Raw genomic sequence first — 19,234 nt, 5'->3', positions numbered from 1 at the left:
TTCGCGCCTGTAGTTCCAGCTACTTGGAAGGCTGAGGCGGAAGGATCGCCGGAGCCCAGCAGGTCGAGGCTGCGGTGGCCGGGAACGGCCACTGCACTCCAGTCTAGGTGACAGAGTGAGACTTCAACTCAAAAAAACAAAACAAAACAAAAAGTACTCTTCCTTTTCAATTACGTATCTGTGTGAGGTCTTATTTTCTTCATTACTTTAGCCAAAACACCATATCGTAACAGACTGAACGACTGAATGGAGAGAGCAGATATTAGAACCCAACTTCCATTAAGCCAGACATTAAAGGTACCTGCAAAAATGTAAAACAATGCTCTGCTTCTCACTAACTTTTTTGTTGTGAAAAATATAGTCATTTTCCATTTCTTTTTAATTCTTTTTTTTTTTTTTTAGAAATGGGGTCTCGCTATGGTACCCAAGTTGGTCTTGAACTCCTGGGCTCAAGCAGTCCTCTTGCCTTGGCCTCCCAAAGTGCTAGGATTACAGGTCTGAGCCACTGCACCCGACCTCTGTCCAAATGTGTTGTTTATGTTAAAATGTAGTAGGTTTATTTTTAGTTTTAAATGAATAAACACTTAAATTTACTGGTAAATATTGATAAATATAGCTTATATAAAGAAATCTCTTGGCAACCTAAGATGAAAAAGTTTGAAAATAGCTGTAACAGAGACTAAAGTCTATGCCTTCCTGAAAAAGTGTAAATTACTTGGTGGGATGGAATTTTTTTCTTTCCTCTTCATTCCTTGCAACATTTATTGAGTAAGCATAATACTATTATGTTGATCATCTTAAAGGAACTAGCATAACTTAAAAGCAATTCTGGGACAAGAAACAATTGTATTGAGTCTAGTTAATGATAGTATCCACAGTATCAAAAATTAAGCTCACCACAAAAAAAAAAACACAAAAAAACCCCCAGTATTTTCAAAATTAACTACTTACTTCTCCACCAAGAACTCTGGCCAGTAAGAAAATTGTTAGTGAACCAAATATCCAAATGGTTATAATCCATGAGACCACCTTAGAGGAAAAAAAATGCAATTAATATTAGTGTACCAAATAAGCTATTTTCCAGCAACTCAATTCTCTGGCATAAAAGACAGTTTGGCATGCCCAATTTCAGGTCACAAAGAGGTTGTATGGCTTCTCAGACATCGTTTCAAAGCTTACTAACAATAATATGATGTGTAATACAACTTTACATCCAAACTAAAAATTTAGCAATTATCAGTTACATAAAGAAACTTCAGCCTGAGCCCGCGGGTTTGAGACTCGCCTGGGCAACTTGGTGAAACCTCATCTCTACAACAAATCAAAAAATTAGCTGGGTGTGGTAGTGCACGCCTGTAGTTCCAGCTACTTGGAAGGCTGAAGCATAAGGATCGCCGGAGCCCAGCAGGTCAAGGCTGCGGTGGCCAGGAGTAGCCACTGCACTCCAGTTTGGGCGACAGAGTGGGATTCCAACTCAAAAAAAAAAAAAAAAAAGAAACTTCAAAATAAGGTAATAAATTATAGAAGGAAAAAAATAATAAAGTATGTATTACACACCACCTGGTTTAAATTATCCCGCAAGGAAAATTTATTCCTGAAACAAATTACCAGTATTCTCTGGAAGTCTTTAAAATTTATGTTAACTATACATGTATCCAAGTAATAGGACATAGGAGACTTTACAGATAATTTTAATTTCCTCAAATTTAGTGTAATAATATATATATTTAATGATATATATCTGCTGGGAGGGTCTAAAAATAACATCCCAGTAGCAACATAAGCACATTTGTTGCTCAAATATTGGTTTGTTTTTTTCTTGTTTAGAGATAGGGTCTCGCTCTCCCACCCAGGCTTGAGTACAGTGGCAGGACTATAGCTCATTGTAACCTAGAATTCCTGGGCTCCTCTTGCCTCAGCCTCCTGAGTAGCTAGGACTACAGGCAGGCCCCATCACACCCAGATAATGTTTTATTTTTATTTTCTATGTTGCCCAGGCTGGTCTTGAACTCTTGGCTTCAAGCGATCCTCCTGCCTTTGCCTCCAAAAGTGTAGGAATTACAGGCATAAGCTGCCATACTCAGTCCCAGATGCTGGTTTCTTTCTTTTTTTTTTTTTTTGAGTTGGAGTCTCATTCGGTCGCCCAGACTGGAGTGCAATGGCCACTGCAGCCTCGCGTGCTGGACTCCGCGATCCTTCCGCCTCAGCCTTCCGAGTAGCCGGAATTACAGGCATGCGCTACCACGCTCGGCTGATTTTTTGATTTATTATAGAGATGAGGTCTCACCTGCCCAGGCGGGTCTCAAACCCGCGGGCTCAGGCAATCCACTCACCTTAGTCTCCCAAAGGCGCGGGATTACAGGCTGAGCCACTGAGCCCGGCTCAGATGCTGGTTTCTAAATATCATTCCCTAATTAAAGGAAGCAGGACTCCTTAGAGAAATGATTGATTCCAAGGCTGGGGCAGACAAAATACAAGATTAGCCCGAACACTCTGTGGGGTCAGAAGGAGAGGAAGTGTTCAAAAAAAGGATAGGATACACTGAAGGCAGCTTGAAGGAGCTCGGATGGCTAAAGTTGGAAAAAAGCTAAGTAGTAAAATCAGTGATGACATTATTGTGTTATAACCCAGAAAGTAATATGTGTGAGGAAAATAGAAAAATCACTGTTCAGTAAACACTACTAGGAATAATTATTGCATGTAAGATCCATAAATGGATGCTAAAATTAGCAGGTTCAAGTTAGATGAGAAACAGGATATTTGCAAAGCTGCAAAGTATTACAAAGGGAAAAATAGCAACTTTACAGTGAAGGAACTAGAAGAATACCATCGCATCATCTAAACAAGTGATTAATGTTAATATCACTAGTACTAAGACAAATCAGTATGATGCACTCCCTGTTAGACGGGCACAATGTCACCTCTATGATGTTCTTGGCAAAAATGCATTACCTCAATCCAATCATGAGACATTCTATGAGGGTACAGTCACCTTCTGTTTTTAGCCTTAAACTAGAGATCTTCTGGATGAACGATGGGTGGGAGGTAGGAGACCAGAGCCCCCATTAAATTCCTTCAATAGTTTTTACAATACTTCAACAGAATATTTGGTATAAACTACTAATCTAGAATAAATCTTAATAGGATTAGTACAATAAGGTGTCAAGGACCTTGTGGTGGGGAGATTATTCTGGAATATCTTGGTGGCCCCTAAATGTAATGCCAATTGTCCTTAAAAGAGGGAGACTGAGGGAGACCTGAGTACAGTAGAGGAGAAGGCAACATGAGCATGGAAACAGAAGCTCAGTGTCATGGCTCCAAGCCAAGGAATGCTGGCGGTCTCCAGAAGCAAAATAAACAAGCAACAGATTCTGCCCCTGAGCCGCCACAGGAAACAGCCCTATCAACATTCCAGTCTTAGTCCTTTAAGGCTCATTTTGGACTTCTGACCTCCAGAACCAGAAAAGAATAAATTTATGCCACTAAGTTTGTGGCATTTTTACACCAGCAACAGGAAACTCATTCATTTCAAAATGTCTGTGGTAAAAGTTATTTTTACTCCTTAAAGTCTTAAGCTGGGGATAGAAGTAGTATAAAGCAAATATTGATGGAATTCTTGTCATCATCTACTATTTAAAATAATGTTCATTTAAAAAAATAATTTTTATAAAAGGCAGAAACATGATTATGAGTAATACATTCCAAACTCTTCACTTCTTAGGAAAGTAAGAAAGGGCCTGAGAAGCCCTTCTGGCCACTTCTGGTCAGCTGGGAATGGCTCTACCCATTTACTCCCATGAACCGTGCAGTATTAGTACTTTCTGTGTGAAGGATGATGTGGGACAACTTGAAAGCATGAATCTATGGTGCTCCCCACTTAATTATTGAACAATTTTAGGGATGAACTAGTGAGAAATAATGGGTAAAAGTAACGCATTTCCCAACCATAATGTAGTACTACAGCTTATACTTGACTATATTTAATATCTAACTACAGTTAATATTTAATTTTAATATTTCTCAAAATATTCAGAATTTGTAGAAAATAAGACATACTTACCCTAAACTGACCATATAATGATATCATGGAAAAGAAAAGAACAACAGCCAGAGGACCCCAAAAGTCAGGATTGTCTCTCACCACTTGTCTATTAAAACCAAGCGAGGGCATTGGCATCAAAACACACCGGATTTTGTAGTAAATATCCTTTAGATCAATATCCAATTCTTCCCTATAATTTTAAAATAAAAATTCTCAAAAAGCATTCACTTCTGAATACTAAGACAAGTGCAAAAGAATTTAAGAAAAGCTTAAATACAGTCTCTATAGTCAACAAAACAACTACATTTGAAGCATCCTATTTCACTGTCTCCAAAGTGTACATTTTAAACATCAGAATATCTCCATATCTATGTCTCACAATCGCTGGCATCTTATAATTGCTGTTATCCTGGTGTGAAGCCAAGTGCTTCTGATATCTGCCTTTCCTTTTGCCAGTCTCCTGGAGGCACCAGCAATTTTTTTTTTTTGAGCCGGAGTGTCATTCTGTTGCCCAGGTTGGAATGCAGTGGCACACCCACGGCCACCACAGCCTTGGCCTGCTGGTCTCAGGCAATACTTCACCTCAGCTTTCCAAGTAGCTGGAACTACAGGTGTATGCCACCCTGCCCAGCTAATTTTTTGAATTATTGTAGAGACAAGGTTTCATCATATTGCCCAGGCTGGTCTTGAATCCCTGAGCTCAGGCAGTCCTCTCACTTCCACCTCATAAAGTGCTGGGCATGAGCCACTGCACCCAGCTGGCATTATCAATTTAAGACATTTTTTTTTTCTGAGTTGAAGTCTCCCTCCGTTGCCCAGGCTGGAGAGCAGTGGCATGCTCACGGCCACCTTAGTGTCAACCTGCTGGGCTCCAGCGATCCTTCTGCCTCAGCTTTCCAATTAGCCAGAACTACAGGCACACACAACCATGACTGGCTATTTTTTAATTCATTGTAGAGATGAGGTCTTGCCAAGTTGTCTGGGCTGGTCTTGAACCCGCGGGCTCAGGCAATCCACTTACCTCAGCCTCCCAAAGTGCTAGAATTACAGGCGAAGCCACCAAGCCTGGCCAACACAATTTTTAAAAACAATTTTCTGCTTGAAAATTTTGGGGACTATACTAATTCAGACTGCAAGCCTCTATGAGAACCAGTGTGGGGTTTACTCTCGGAAGAATTCCTTCTTCCAACATCCTACCCACTGCCAAACTGAAGCAAACTTCCTTGCTGTCTTTGTGGAGGGTTAATTCTCATCATCCTTACACTAAGAAGACGGCCCTTTGATGTCCCGTCTTCATGCTGTCTTATGTGCTTTCCTTTTCTTTTCACTTAGTTTTAATATTCAGGGTCTCACTCTGCCACCCAGGCTGGAGTGTAGAGAGGCATGATCATAACTCACTGAAGCCTTGAACTCTTGCGCTCAATCTTTTTACCTTAGCTGGGATTGATTAAAGATGTAAACCACCACGCCCAGCTACTTCTCTTTTTAATTAATATGTAAAATAAGCCAGATGTGATGGCTCATGCCTGTAATCCCAGTACTTTGGGAGGCTGAGGTGGGAGGATCACTTGAGGCCAGGAATTTGAGACCAGCCCGGAAGCCTTATTTCTACAAAAGAAAAAAAAATGGAAAATAACTTCATCTTATAATTCATAGTGTCTTACAGTTAATAAAATATGGTATGCTAACATTAAGAAACAGGATGAGCCGGCTCGGTGGCTCAGTCTGTAATCCCACGCCTTTGGGAGGCTGAGGTGAGTGGATTGCCTGAGCCCGTGGGTTCGAGACCCGCTTGGGCAGCGAGACCTCATCTCTACAATAAATCAAAAAATCAGCCGGGCATGGTAGCGCATGCCTGTAATCCGGCTATTCGTAAGGCTGAGGCGGAAGGATCGCCGGAGCCCAGCAGGTCGAGGCTGCGGTGGCCGGGAGTGGCCACTGCACTCTAGTCTGGGCGACCAAGTGAGACTCCAACTCATAAAAAAAAAAAAAAAGAAAGAAACAGGATGATTTAGCACTTTATATAACAATAAAGACCAACCTGGAAATGCTTCAATTTTTTTTTTTTTTTTTTTTTTTGAGTCACCCAGACTGGAGAGCAGTGGCTACTCTCAGCCACCGCAACCTCAACCTGCTGGGCTCCGGCGATCCTTCCGCCTCAGCCTTCCACGTAGCTGGAACTACAGGCGCGCGCTACCACACCTGGCTAATTTTTTTTGATTTATTGTAGAGATGAGGTCTCGCCTGCCCAGGCGGGTCTCAAACCGACGGGCTCAGGCAATCCACTCACCTCAGCCTCCCAAAGCCTCCCAAAGGCTGAGCCACCGAGCCCGGATATGCTTCAATTTTACAAAGCTATAGGTCCTTCTCTCCAAAATTGTTCATTTCTTTACTTTTATTCCCCAGGTGACAGAAAATCACAAAATTTCAAGTACTATGAAGAAAGTGAAAGGCTCTTTCTAGTCCTAATCCCAGTGGCAGTTCTAGAATTTCTATGTAGAAGAGATTTGGGAGTGATCATCTTTTTGGAAATCTTAATTGATCTTAAGCCTGAATTTCAACAGCAAGTACCCAAGAGTCCCACTTTTTGGGACTGCACGATTACACAAGACAGCCGACACACCCAGGTGAGCTCTAACAGTTTGGAGTATGCTGTATTTCTACATGTGTGAGTGAGAGAAAGAGACACACACACAGAGAGATACAGGATTATCATTCTTTTAATTTTTGCAGTTTAATAGGTTAAAAAGTTTTCTCTCATGTCAGTTTTTAAAATCACCAATAAAACTGAAAATTGCTATAACCTTTTATTAAAAGGTTTTTTCCACATCTGTCTTTAAATAACAAGAAAGAATATAATCATCCCACAGACTAGCTCTAAAAAGCAAAAAAGTACATGTTAGTGTTTTTACATACAAGAGTGGTTTATTATCTTCGGGATCATCATCTTCAACTTCCAAAAGCCAGCCATACCCTCTTTGTCTCAGAAATGTCGTAGCTGTAGATTCTTTGATAAAATCTCCACCGAGGTTTAATTTGACATCTGGGGATGCTATTGAACCACTGAGATCTTAGGAGAAAAGAGGACAAAATTATAAACCACAGTAAAATATGTGAACCAATGTGAATATATATTCGACTAAAATAACTATCTTTTAAGATCTTTAACTATGAACATCTGCTATTGGACATAATATTGTACAGTTGATAGTTTTTTTTAGAATAGAAAATATGGTTTATTTAGAAAGTAAATTAGAGAGAGAAAAAGAAAGAGGAGATTCATCTCCCAAGGTAGGGAAGGGGGCCAAAGCTTAAGAAAACATGGCCAAGCCATAGCTCAAAGGGCACATGGCCACACCACCGCTTAGCACGGCAGTGGTAGTGATGGTCTGGCAGTGGCCGTTGATAGATATCTTTAAACCATCTTTTATTTTTTTTTTTGAGTTGGAGTCTCACTCTGTCACCCAGACTGGAGTGCAGAGGCCGCTCCCGGCCACCGCAACCTTGACCTGCTGGGCTCCGGCGATTCTTCCACCTCAGTCTTCCAAGTAGCTGGAATTACAGGCGTGCGCTACCACGCCCGGCTGATTTTTTGATTTATTGTAGAGATGAGGTCTTACTGCCCAGGCGAGTCTCGAACCCGCGGCCTCAAGCAATCCACTCACCTCAGCCTCCCAAAGGTGCGGGATTACAGGCTGAGCCACCGAGCCCGGCACCATCTTTTATTTTAAGAGAAGAAAATGAAAGACGTAAAAGGTGAAAAGACACACAAAAGTTTCACAGCTAATGGACTAGACTGGAATCTAGAGTTATAACAGTAGCTCTTCAGTAAGAAATGGAAGATACATACAAAATATGTTACATTATATACGTATATATTTGAGGACAAAGTAATTGCATAAATTCTTTTCAGAGGTATTAGATATGAATATATACACACTTTAGACATAATTTATTTGCTAAAGGAAAATTGTAGATAATTTTTCTCTACTTTTTCATGTATTTATTCATACTTTTTTCATTTAAATTCCTTCAAATATCTATGCTAATTGCTTCATATATTAATCTGACAAGAGGTTCCTGTTATTTTAGCAAACTCTTCTCTTTTTTTTTTTTTTTTTTGAGTTGGAGTCTCACTCTGTCACCCAGACTGGAGTGCAGTGGCATGCTCCCAGCTACTGCAGCCTTGACCTGCTGGGCTCAGGCAATCCTTCTGCCTCAGCCTTCCTGGTAGCTGGAACTACAGGCGCACGCTATCACACCCAGCTAATTTTTTTTTATTTATTGCAGATACGTGGTCTCGCCAACTTGCCGAGTGGATCTCGAACCGGTGGGTCAAGCAATTTACTCACCTCGGCCTCCCAAAGTGCTAGGATTACAGGCTGAGCCACCAAGCCCGGCCTCAAACTCTTTTCTTTACATAACTACATCATCTTTCATTTTGGCAAAAATAAGGGTTTTGTGTGCGTGTGTTTTTGTTTTTGTTTTTTGAGTCGGGGTCTCACTCTGTTGCCCAGCCTGCAGTGCAGTGGCATGATCACAATTATCATGGTTCATGGCAGCTTTGATCCTGGGTTCAGGAGCTCCTTCCACCTCAGCATCTCAAACAGCTGGAACTCCAGGCGCATACCACCATGCCTGGCTAATTTTTTATTTTTATTTTTGTAGAGACGAGGTTTCACTACGTTACCCAAGCTGGTCTCGAACTCCTGGGCTCAAGCAATCTGGCTGCTTTGGCCTCTCAAAGTGCTGGGATTACAGGCAAGAGCCACTGTGCTTGGTCGTGTGTGTGTGTGTGTGTGTGTGTGTGTGTGTGTGTCCACACAAAAAAATAAATTCCATGCACAGTCTGCACAGTAGTTTGAGGTTACAGATAATCATGGTAGTACACATGCCACATGTTCGAGTTAGAAAAAATTGGAAGTAGTTAAGGATTTGCTTGAGGTCACACAGGAATCAAGAGAAAAAAACATTGTTGGAATGGACAATATGCACTAGGCAAACAACCATCAGTGGAACTTGAGAAATATAATTTTGGCAATAGCAAACTAGAACACTCTAACACAGATTCTTTTCTGGAGATCATCCCCAACCAATAGTAAAGTTAGCTTCCTTCAAAACAAAACTATGAGCCAGGCTCGCAGTGGCTCAGCCTGTAATCCCACGCCTTTGGGAGGCTGAGGTGAGTGGATTGCCTGAGCCCGTGGGTGCGAGACCCACCTGGGCAGCAAGACCTCATCTCTACAATAAATCAAAAAATCAGCCGGGCGTGGTAGCGCATGCCTGTAATTCCAGCTAATTGGAAGGTTGAGGCGGAGGGATCACCGGAGCCCAGCAGGTCGAGGCTGCGGTGGCTGGGAGCGGCCACTGCATTCCAGTCTGGGCGACAGAGTGAGACTCCAACTCAAAACAAAAAAACACAAAAAAAACACAAAAAAACAAAGCTATGTCTGCCATATTCAGTACAAAGAGCTTAATTTGTACAACTCTCTGAGTCACATCCTGGTCTGGTTGTTGACAACGCTTGGAATTAATTTTAACAAAAGTTTACATTCTGAAGCTAAGACCCAGCTTACCTACTAATATTACTACTAAGCATTTGTATCTTCTGGGTCCCAGTTTCCAAGACAAAGTTCTTTCCAGGTTAAATATTATATGATTCTAAAAAGTTTTTTTTATAAGAGAGCTTTCTCAGCTAGACATAAATACAAGCAGATTTGAATTCACTGTCATTTCCTATCTAAAGTTAAAAAATAATCCCTGAAAATGCTGCTACTACAGAATCTTGTAGTTAAAATATTCTCTCAGACAGGACACAGTGGCTCAAGCCGGTAATCTCAGGACTTTGGGAGGCTAAAGTAGGCAGATTGCTTGAGCCCAGGAGCTTGAGACCAGCCTGGGCAACACAGCAAAACCTCATCTTAAAAGAAAAAGGAAAAAAAAAAAATGCCTGAGCCCGCGGGGTCGAGACCCGCCTTGGCAACTTGCCGAGACCTCATCTCTACAATAAGTCAAAAGTTAGCCAGGCATGGTAGTGTGCGCCTGTAGTTCCAGCTACCTGGAAGGCTGAGGTGGAAGGATCGCCGGAGCCCAGCAGGTTGAGGCCGCGGTGGCCAGGAGCGTGCCACTGCACTCCAGTCTGGGTGACAGAGTGGGACTTCAACTCCAAAAAAAAAAATGGCCGGGCTTGGTGGCTCAGCCTGTAATCCCAGCACTTTGGGAGGCTGAGGCAAGGTCTGAACACATGGGTTCGAGATCAGCCTGCGAAACTTGGCGAGACCTCGTTTCTACAATAAATAAAAAATTAGGCAGGTGTGCTAGCATGTAATTGTAGTTCCAGCTACCTGGAAGGCTGAGGCAGAAGGATAGCCAGAGTCCAGCAGGTCAATGCTGGGGTGGCCATGAGCGTGACACTGCATTCCAGCCTGGGTGACAGAGTGACACTCAAACTCAAAAAAAATTAAAAAAAAAAAAATTAGCCAGGCATGGTGGCACTCACCGGTAGTCACAGCTGAGGTGGAAGGATCTCCTAAACTCAAGAGGTCAAGGCTGCCATGAGCTGTGATTGTGCCACTGCACTCCAGCATGGGCGAGATTATCCGACTCAAAAAAAAACAACCTTCCAAAATTACTTCCTACTTCTTTGTCTTAATCTTAATTGAAATGAAAGAGGTGGAATTTAACTAAAATTCTATTTTTGACAATAAGTGCCCATCCATGATTTAATAAGAGGAAGATTTTGATCAGCAAGTCAATAGCATGGCAGTGACATTAGAGGTTTTGAAAGGACTGTATTTAAAGTCCTTAAACTAAACCAAAAAAGGATATATACCTTACAGTGCTGGGGAATGCTGTGCTAAAGAACTGTGTATGCTTAGCAGTCTGTCACAGCATGGATGATAGAACTTCAAAAAGGCACCTTCAGCTTACAAATTTTGTAATGCTTTCTGTTCCATGGAAAGTAGGAAAATATCAAGGACACACACAGGAATGCCAACAGCAGTGTAACACTTACCCCAGCATCCCCAAGATACAAGAAGGCGTGGCTGGGAAAGAGCAACAGGAAAGTCCACCAAATGACAGTAGTTTGACACGTTAGCAAGTTAACAAGTAAAGAACGATGCCGGAGAACAAGGAAAAACATTCAAGACCATTCCAGGAGACTGGCTGATTTAAGTTAAACAACAGTAAGAACCCGCCAGTTTGGATGCCAACTCTGGACTAGATGTCTAGATAGAAAAATGCTAATCTTTAATTACTCACTCCTTAGTATATAATATGCTCATCATTTTCCAAGTAAAAAAAGTAACAATAATAAATATAAATGCATTTTAAAAGAAACAGTCTTGGGGGGGGAAGAAACAGTCTTTGAAAAAATCTATTACAAAAGCAACTCTTAAAAATATTTCTATTGCTGTTTTGGCTCAGTGAGGAAGACTATCAGTAAGTCTGAGTCTTACTGAAAGCCACCCCTGGAAAAACTGTACAGCAAAATTCAACAGTAATTTTTCCTCTCTTTCAAGTCAAATGTGTGATGGTACAGGATCCTTTCTCCGACTCTTCTGCTTAGTCTGAGAACTTGAATTTGAAGGAGGAAGAATTCTGTCAATACACGAAACAAGAGATTTACTGATCTGTGCCTAGACAAGGTCTAGATTTCTGTGAAAGAAAAGCATCCTGTAATGAGAAATGAACATTTTGTTGGTACTTGTCAACTTCTTATATATGTGAAGATTTTTCTAATTTAGAAAGCAACAAGACCAAGGACAGAAATCATTGCATTTCAGTTGAAAATGAAATTGATGTCTGCTTAAGACTAACTCAGAATTGAGTATTTGTGCAGCAAAAATAAAAATAAGCACGTTTTGTACCAAAAAGGTAAATTTCATTGTTTTACTTGAGTTATAAGAATACTACTTTAATGCGTATATAGGCCTATGAAAGCGATCAAGAAACTAATGAATGTGCATGATTTTATAACTGCTAGATCTATAGTAGCGCTTGATCATGCTACTCTAAGAAAATGTTTTTTCAAAGTTTTCTGCAAAATTATGTTTGTGTGGGTGTGTTTATGTGTGTGTATTCTGGGTCAGTGTCTCACTCTGTCACTCAGGTTGGAGTGCAATGGCGTGATCACTGCTTAACACACACAAACATAATTTTGCAGAAAACTTTGAAAAAACATTTTCTATACCTACTGGGCTCAGGTGATTCTTCTGCCTCAGCCCTACAGGTGTGCACCACCACGCCTGGCTAATTTTTTGATTTACTGTAGAGATGAAGTCTTGCCAAGTCACCCAGGCTGGTCTCCAACCCTGGGTTCAGGCAATCCTCTTGCCTCCACCTCCCAAAGTGCTGGGATTATAGGAATGAGCCATCGCACTCAGACTTAGGTTATATTTTTAATTATACTGTTTTGGCTTATGGTTTTAGTAGCATTACTGTTCAATACTGTGAGTAAATTTTCACACTGTAAATAATATTAAAAACAGGCCAGGCTCAGTGGCTCAGCCTGTAGTCCCAGCACTTTGGGAGGCTGAGGTGAGTGGACTGCTTGAGCCCGTGGGTTCGAGACCAGCTCAGGCAACTTGGCGAGAACTCATCTCTCCAATAAATCAAAAAGTAGCCAGGCGTGGTATAACGCGCCTGTAGTTCCAGCTACTTGGAAGGCTGAGGCGGAAGGATTACTGGAGCCCAGCAGGTGGCCGGGAAATGCCGCTGCACTCCAGTCTGGGTGACAGAGTGAGATTCCAACTCAAAAAAAAAAATCAATTAAATTAAATCTCCTCAGCCTATGAGTAGGAAAACTGAATCCCATTTTGGCATAAACTAGTTATTGAACAGACATTTCTCTGCTTGCCTTATGAGTCTTTAAATGTTTTATCTGGAAAAATTATAGATTCAAAGGAAGTTGCAAAAAAAGTACAGAGAGGGCATATGTACCCTTCACCCAGCTTCCTCCAATGGTACCATCTCATGTGTCTATCAAATCCAGAATACTGACACTGCTATGATCCACAGATTTTACCTGTTTTACTTGTGCTAGTTTGTTCAAGTGTGTGTGTAATTCTATCCAATTTTATCACATATCCATACCTTATAAGTTTTAAAATTTATGAGAAGAAATTAATTTCTTAAAAATGGTAAGCCTTGCTTAACTACTTTTTTCCCCTCAAGAAAGGTTGGCTAAAAAGTCATTTTCAGTTTTCAAATTGGGAGAAAAAGTTATTATTGTACAGAAGGTATTTGTGATAAGACCTACATGAATGTACTTTTTGAAAAGTAGCCGGAGCCAGGCTTGGTGGCTCAGCCTGTAATCACAGCGCTTTGGAGGACTGAGGTGAGTGGATTGCCTGAGCCTGCGGGTTCGAGACCTGCCTGGGCAACTTGGCGAGACCTCATCTCTACAATAAATCAAAAAATTGGCCAGGCGTAGTGGCGTGCGCCTGAAGTTCCGGCTACTTGGAAGGCTGAGGCGGAAGATCGCCGGAGTTCAGCAGGTCGAGGCTGCGGTGGCCGGGAGTGGCCACTGCACTCCAGTCTGGGCTCCGACTCAAAAAAAAAAAAAAGAAAGAAAGAAAAGTGAAAAACTTGTTAAAAAAAAAAAAGGGGTCCTCTGTCTACACTACTATCTTGTATTAGAGGTGACATTCTTTCAGGGAAGGGCAACTTCACACAAAAAGGGCTATGGTACTAAATGGCAGAAAAATATCATTTACTCAAAGAAGTACTGACAATAGTTACTGCATTATCATGTCCACAATTTACTGATCACAATAACATACTTTCAGCTACAGATACTATCGTTTTTATATAGGGATTAAGAAGACTGAGGAAGGCCGAACTTGAAATGCAATATATTGAGCTAGTCTTCTTCACCTAATGTAACCAACTGTCAACTTCACATTTCCCTGTCACCATCTCAAAGACATCTCAAATTCAATATTCCAAAACTGAGATATTTCAGGTTTTCCTCCACTGCATTTCAGTGACTAATACCACTATCTATCCAACACTGTAAGCTAAAAGCCTGATTATCCTCGAAGCTTTTTGTTTGTTTGGAGTTGGAGTCTTACTCTTGTCGCCCAGACTGGAGTGCATGGCCACTATTACAGCCTCGACTTGCCAGGCTCAGGCGATCATTCAGCCTCAGTCTTCCAAGTAGCTGGAACTACAGGCACACACCACCACACCCAGCTAATTTTTCGATTGACTGGACCAAGTTGCCCAGGCTAGTCTCAAACCTCTGAGCTCAAGTAATACCTCTCCATTCCACCTCCCCAAGTGCTGGGTTACAGGTGTGAGCCACTGAGCCTGACTTAAGTTTGTTTTATTGGCATGCTCCCCCTCCATCCAACCCACCACTAAAGTCTGTCAGTATTTTTGCTTTTTAAAAATTTCTTGAGCCAGAGTCTCACTCTGTTGCCCAGGCTAGAGTTCAGTGGCACACTCACGGCCACTGCAACCTCAACCTGCTGGGCTCAGGCAATCATTCCATCTTAGCCTTCCAAGTAGGTGGACCTATAGGAGTGTGCCACCACGCCTGGCTAATTTTTATTTATTATAGAGTTGAGCTCTCGTCAAGTTGCCCGAACTGGTATCGAACCCCTGGGTTCAGGCAGTCCTCTCACCTCCACCTCACAAAGTGCTGGGATTATAGGTGTGAGCCACCGTGTCTAGCCAGTGTCAGTATTTTCTGAGCTGAACCTGTCCACCTTTCATTTCGACCATCAGCACCAAGTTAACACAAACTATCAACTCCTACCTTCCTGATTATAATGGTGTACTAACTTCTCTTCTCCTAGTCATTTTTGTCTCCTTCCAATCCATTCTCTTCACTGTATCCAGAACACTCTTTTTAAGATACAAATCTTTGGTGGCTCAAGCCTGTTTTCCTTGATCTGGCAGACCTAGGTAGGTTCCTTTCAGAGTTCCTTCCACTTTTCCTTTGTAGCATTTATCACTGTATATAATTATATTATTTGTGTGATTATTTGATTAATGTCTATAAACTCCATGAGGGGAGAGACTATGTGGGGGTTTAACTTTTTTTGTATGTATACCTCCATGCCTTATAATAGTACCTGGCCCACAGCAGGCAACCGATTATTGTGTGTGTTAGTTATATAAATTAATGAAAGGACAAACAGCTTGAATTAAGAAGTGACATTAAAGATTTTTAGTAAAGCAAATAGAGAAAATTAGATTTGTATTTTAGAAACATAATCGTAGTTGTCCTATTTGAGGAGGAAAGACTCTTGGGCAGGGTGTTTGGCCAGGAAGCAAAAATATAGATAAGAAATGATAAGGTAGAGAAGCCTTGAACTAAGGCAATGTCAGTGAAGAGAGAAAAACAGATGAATTATATAGCGGTTCTGAATATATTCAAATAATTTTATGACCAACTAAACATGAGAAATAACTTTATGGCCAACTGAATATGAGACTAGAGACAAGTTTCTGGTCTTTGGCAAACGGATCTATAACACAAACACTAAGTTATTTCCACTTTATTATCTTCCTCACTTTTTTTTTTTTTTTTTTTTTGAGTTGGAGTCTCACTCTGTCGCCCAGACTGGAGTGCAGTGGCACGCTCCTGGCCACCGCAGCCTCGACCTGCTGGGCACTGTGATCCTTCCGCCTCAGTCTTTTAAGTAGCTGGAACTACAGGTGAGTGCTACCACAACCAGCTAATTTTTGGTTTATTGTAGAGACAAGGTCTTGCCAAGTTGCCCGGGCGGGTCTCGAACCCGCAGACTCAGGCAATCTACTTGCCTCAGCCTCCCAAAGTGCTGGGATTACAGGCTGAGATCTTCCTCACTTTCAACATTGATCAACTAATAAATCCATCAACAGATATTTATGGATTACTTACTTCTATAATGCCCCAAAGGTGATATAAAGAATGAGATACTTTGAGGAGATTAAAATTGAATTGACAGTCTATCCAAACAATGAAATATTCAGCCACCAAAATAAAACAGGTTACTGGCCAGGCTCAGTGGTTCAGCCTGTAATCCCAGTACTTTGGGAGGCTGAGCCCACGGGTTCAAGACCAACCCAGACAACTTGGCAAGACCATGTCTTTACAATAAATCAAAAATTAGCTGGGCAAGCGCCTGTAGTTCTGGTCACATGGAAGGCTAAGGTAGAAGGATCACTGGAGCCCAGCAGGTTGACGTTGGGGTGGCCGTGAGTGTGCCACTGCACTCTAGCCTGGGTGACAGAGTGAGACTCCAACTCAATAAAAAAAAAAAGGGGGCTACTGATTTCATGTTGCAACATAGATGAACCTTTAAAACATGCTAAGTAGCTGGACTCAGTGGCTCAGCCTGTAATCCCGTGCTTTGGGAGGCTGAGGTGAGTGGACTGCCTGAGCCCGTGGGTTCGAGATCTGCCTGGGCAACTTGGTGAGACTTCATCTCTACAATAAAAATCAAAATTTTAGCCAGGCGTGGTAGCGTGTGCCTGTAATTCCGGCAACTTGGAAGGCTGAGGCGGAAGGATTGCCGGAGCCCAGCAGGTCGAGGTTGCAGTGGCCGAGGGTGGCCACTGCACTCCAGTCTGGGCGACAGAGTGAGACTCCCACTCAAAAAAATAAAAAATAAAAATAAAACATGCTAAGTGAAATAATCTACATTAAAAGGCCACATGTTATCCCATTTCTATGAAATACAGAGCAAATCCATAGAGACAGAAGGCAGATTAGCGGTTGCCAGCTGCTAGGAGGGAAGAATGGGAGGGAAGAATACGAAGTGACTGAATGGGGTGATGAAAATGTCCTAGAATTAGACGGTGCCAACAGATCCACAACTTTGTGACTAAACTAAAATCACTGAATTGTAAGCTTTAAAAGAGTGAAGCTGGCAGGGCGTGGTGGCTCACGCCTATAATCCCAGCACTTTGGGGGGCTGAGGTGAGAGGACTGCCTGAGACTATGGGTTCAAGACCAGCCTGTGCAACTTGATGAGATCTCACCTCTGAAATAAAAAAAAAAGAGTGAAGCTAATGTGAATTATATTACAATGCAAAAACCTCATTGAGATAAGATGTAACACATAGCCCCATCAGTTCTGTAAAGCACTCTTCTGTAGGTGCACGACGATGGGTACTGCTGATTACCCAACCACAGGTGTCATGCGAGTAAAGAGGCCTAAATAATCAGAGACGTGCTCAAGAAGGCTATGGAGGCAGATCCTGAATTTTCCATGAGGGATGGCTGGGTGGGTGGAAAAGGTATGAGAAATCATTCCAAGGAAAAGACATGGCAGGCACAAAGGCGCGGAAGCCCAAGCCCTATCACAGGCACAGAGCTCATCTCCAAAAGTTGTGGAAGATAAGTTGGAGACAAATTGTTAAAAGCATAAATATCAGGCAAAAACAAACAAACAAACAAAAAACCCCTTGTCTTTATCTTATAGTCTGTTTCTTTATGCATGTTCTGTGGAATCTGTATCCCAAGAGATGCTCTTCATAAAAGGTTTTTGATGCTCACTAAGTTGGAAAACTCTACATACTATACAACTCCCGCTTGGATTTTTAGAATTAAGATCAGCATATTAAAGGCCCTGAGAATTCTATAAGAGGACACTGTTTAACTGCCTGACACATTATTCACCAAACTTAGGTTTTCAGGGAACCATTTCCGCTTTGGGAAGCATTGCTGCAGACAAGAGGAAGCAAGTGCGGATCCATAGGTAGGGGGTTGCTCAATGCTGAGGAAAAGGAAAACAGCAGGAATCATTTGGCTGCAAAAATAAGGAAAAGGGCAAGTAGTAGATTTAATTCAAGGTTCTGTCAGTTAGGAGGGAGTAGTAGTAGAAATGGAAGAAAAGAAGGAGAAACAGAAAATGCTAGGAAGAAAAATGGAGAAGAGAAAGAGCCCAAGGCAGGTAGAGATGGGAATAAAAGCACTAATACAGGCTTATCCTAGGAAAGAAAGACATCTTTCCTTTAAGACTGGGAGGAAGGGGCAACCCCTTTGGGTCTCCTCCCACCATGGGAGCTTTTCTGTATACACACAAAGATGCTGAGAGCAACAAAAAAATGAGGATGGCTCAGCTCATCTTTCTTGCTTGGTTTCTCTGCCCTTTCCAAGTACTAACTGCATCTCTGTGGAGTTAGTGTTGGCTTCAGTTCTGGCAGCACAGCACCTTTATCTTCCTCAAAAGGCATCATACAGTCATTCATTCATTCAGCTTGTACTGAGTGCCTGCCATGCGCCAGGTTCCATGCGAGTCGGGGGTATGCTACAGCTACGCAGTACAGCACAGTTTCTAGCCTCACGGAGCTCATGGTCTAAATCAACATCGTTTGGGGTCTGTGAAGGTTGAGAAGTGTAAGATACAGAGGTTGCCTCTACTCTGCCAATTGTCGTACTTGGACAGTTCTTATGTGAATGCTCATCACCCTTTTCAGTCTGAAGAACTCTTATGTATCCTTCAAAATGAAGTCTCTGAAGACTTCCTTGATCACTTACTGCACAGTTAAACACTTCCTCCTTTGTACCCTATTATCTGTTCCTCCAAGTTCGACAAAATGTCACCTTTGTTACATTTTTCCTAATCTTCTAGATAAAAATACTTTTCTATGATAGAAATAATTTTCTCCTCTTCTGATCTCTCATAACATTCTGAACAAGTGCTTCTCAAACTTTAATATACATATGAATCATTGAGGAATCTTGTCAAAACGCAAAATATGATTACGGTAGATGACCATTACTAAGTGCCAGGTAATGCTGATGTTGCTAGTCTGTGGACATAAATCAGGCACAAAGTTACTTATTTGTCTGATACAAAGTAAAGACAAAGGGTTGACTTGAAGATTTCTATTATACTTCACACACATATATAACAGTATCATTACATTACTGCTTTTATACACATGCATTTTACTATTGTTTTTGGATAGTTTTACACTACAGACTTGAATACTCAGTCAGGACTTCACTATTCACTTATTTATTCATTTATTGTCTCATTCATACATAGTTCAAGTCCTTTTATTTATTTTTAATTTCTTGTAAGAGACAGGGTCTTGCTATTTTGCCCCCACTAGATTCGAACTCCTGGGTTCAAGTAATACTCCTGCATAAGTCTCAGGAGTAGCTGGGACTACGGATGTGCACCACTGCACACAGCTTCACATCTTGATGAATCTTTTATACACATTACCTTGAATAAATCTCAC

At 41.6% G+C, this 19,234-nt stretch overlaps 1 protein-coding gene across 1 annotated transcript; it reads right to left on the bottom strand.

Annotated features, from left to right (window-relative positions):
* Window positions 1-919: 919 nt before the first annotated feature.
* On the bottom strand, window positions 920-18,217 carry YIPF4 (Yip1 domain family member 4). The gene is made up of 4 exons (XM_008054965.1): window positions 18,148-18,217; window positions 6,959-7,112; window positions 4,061-4,232; window positions 920-1,029 (listed from the first exon to the last, which is right to left on the bottom strand). Exons 1-4 carry the CDS (start codon window positions 18,215-18,217, stop codon window positions 940-942), a joined length of 486 nt encoding a protein of 161 aa, XP_008053156.1. The 3' UTR covers window positions 920-939.
* Between the last annotated feature and the right edge of the window lie 1,017 nt (window positions 18,218-19,234).

The sequence above is a fragment of the Carlito syrichta genome, unplaced genomic scaffold (genome assembly GCF_000164805.1).
Source record: "Carlito syrichta isolate Samal-C Ts95f unplaced genomic scaffold, Tarsius_syrichta-2.0.1 Scaffold80107, whole genome shotgun sequence".
In the NCBI taxonomy this organism is placed as follows: domain Eukaryota; kingdom Metazoa; phylum Chordata; class Mammalia; order Primates; family Tarsiidae; genus Carlito; species Carlito syrichta.
This window is presented reverse-complemented; position numbering and strand designations above follow the sequence as displayed.

Excerpts from the sequence above, each read along its gene's own strand:
- YIPF4 (XM_008054965.1), bottom strand. The coding sequence starts at position 18,217 with ATGCCTTTTGAGGAAGATAAAGGTGCTGTGCTGCCAGAACTGAAGCCA. Across the intron at positions 4,233-6,958 it reads GAAGATAATAAACCACTCTT|GGAAGAATTGGATATTGATC; the intron begins GTATGTAAAAAC and ends TTAAAATTATAG. Across the intron at positions 1,030-4,060 it reads CATTATATGGTCAGTTTAGG|GTGGTCTCATGGATTATAAC; the intron begins GTAAGTATGTCT and ends TTTTCCTCTAAG.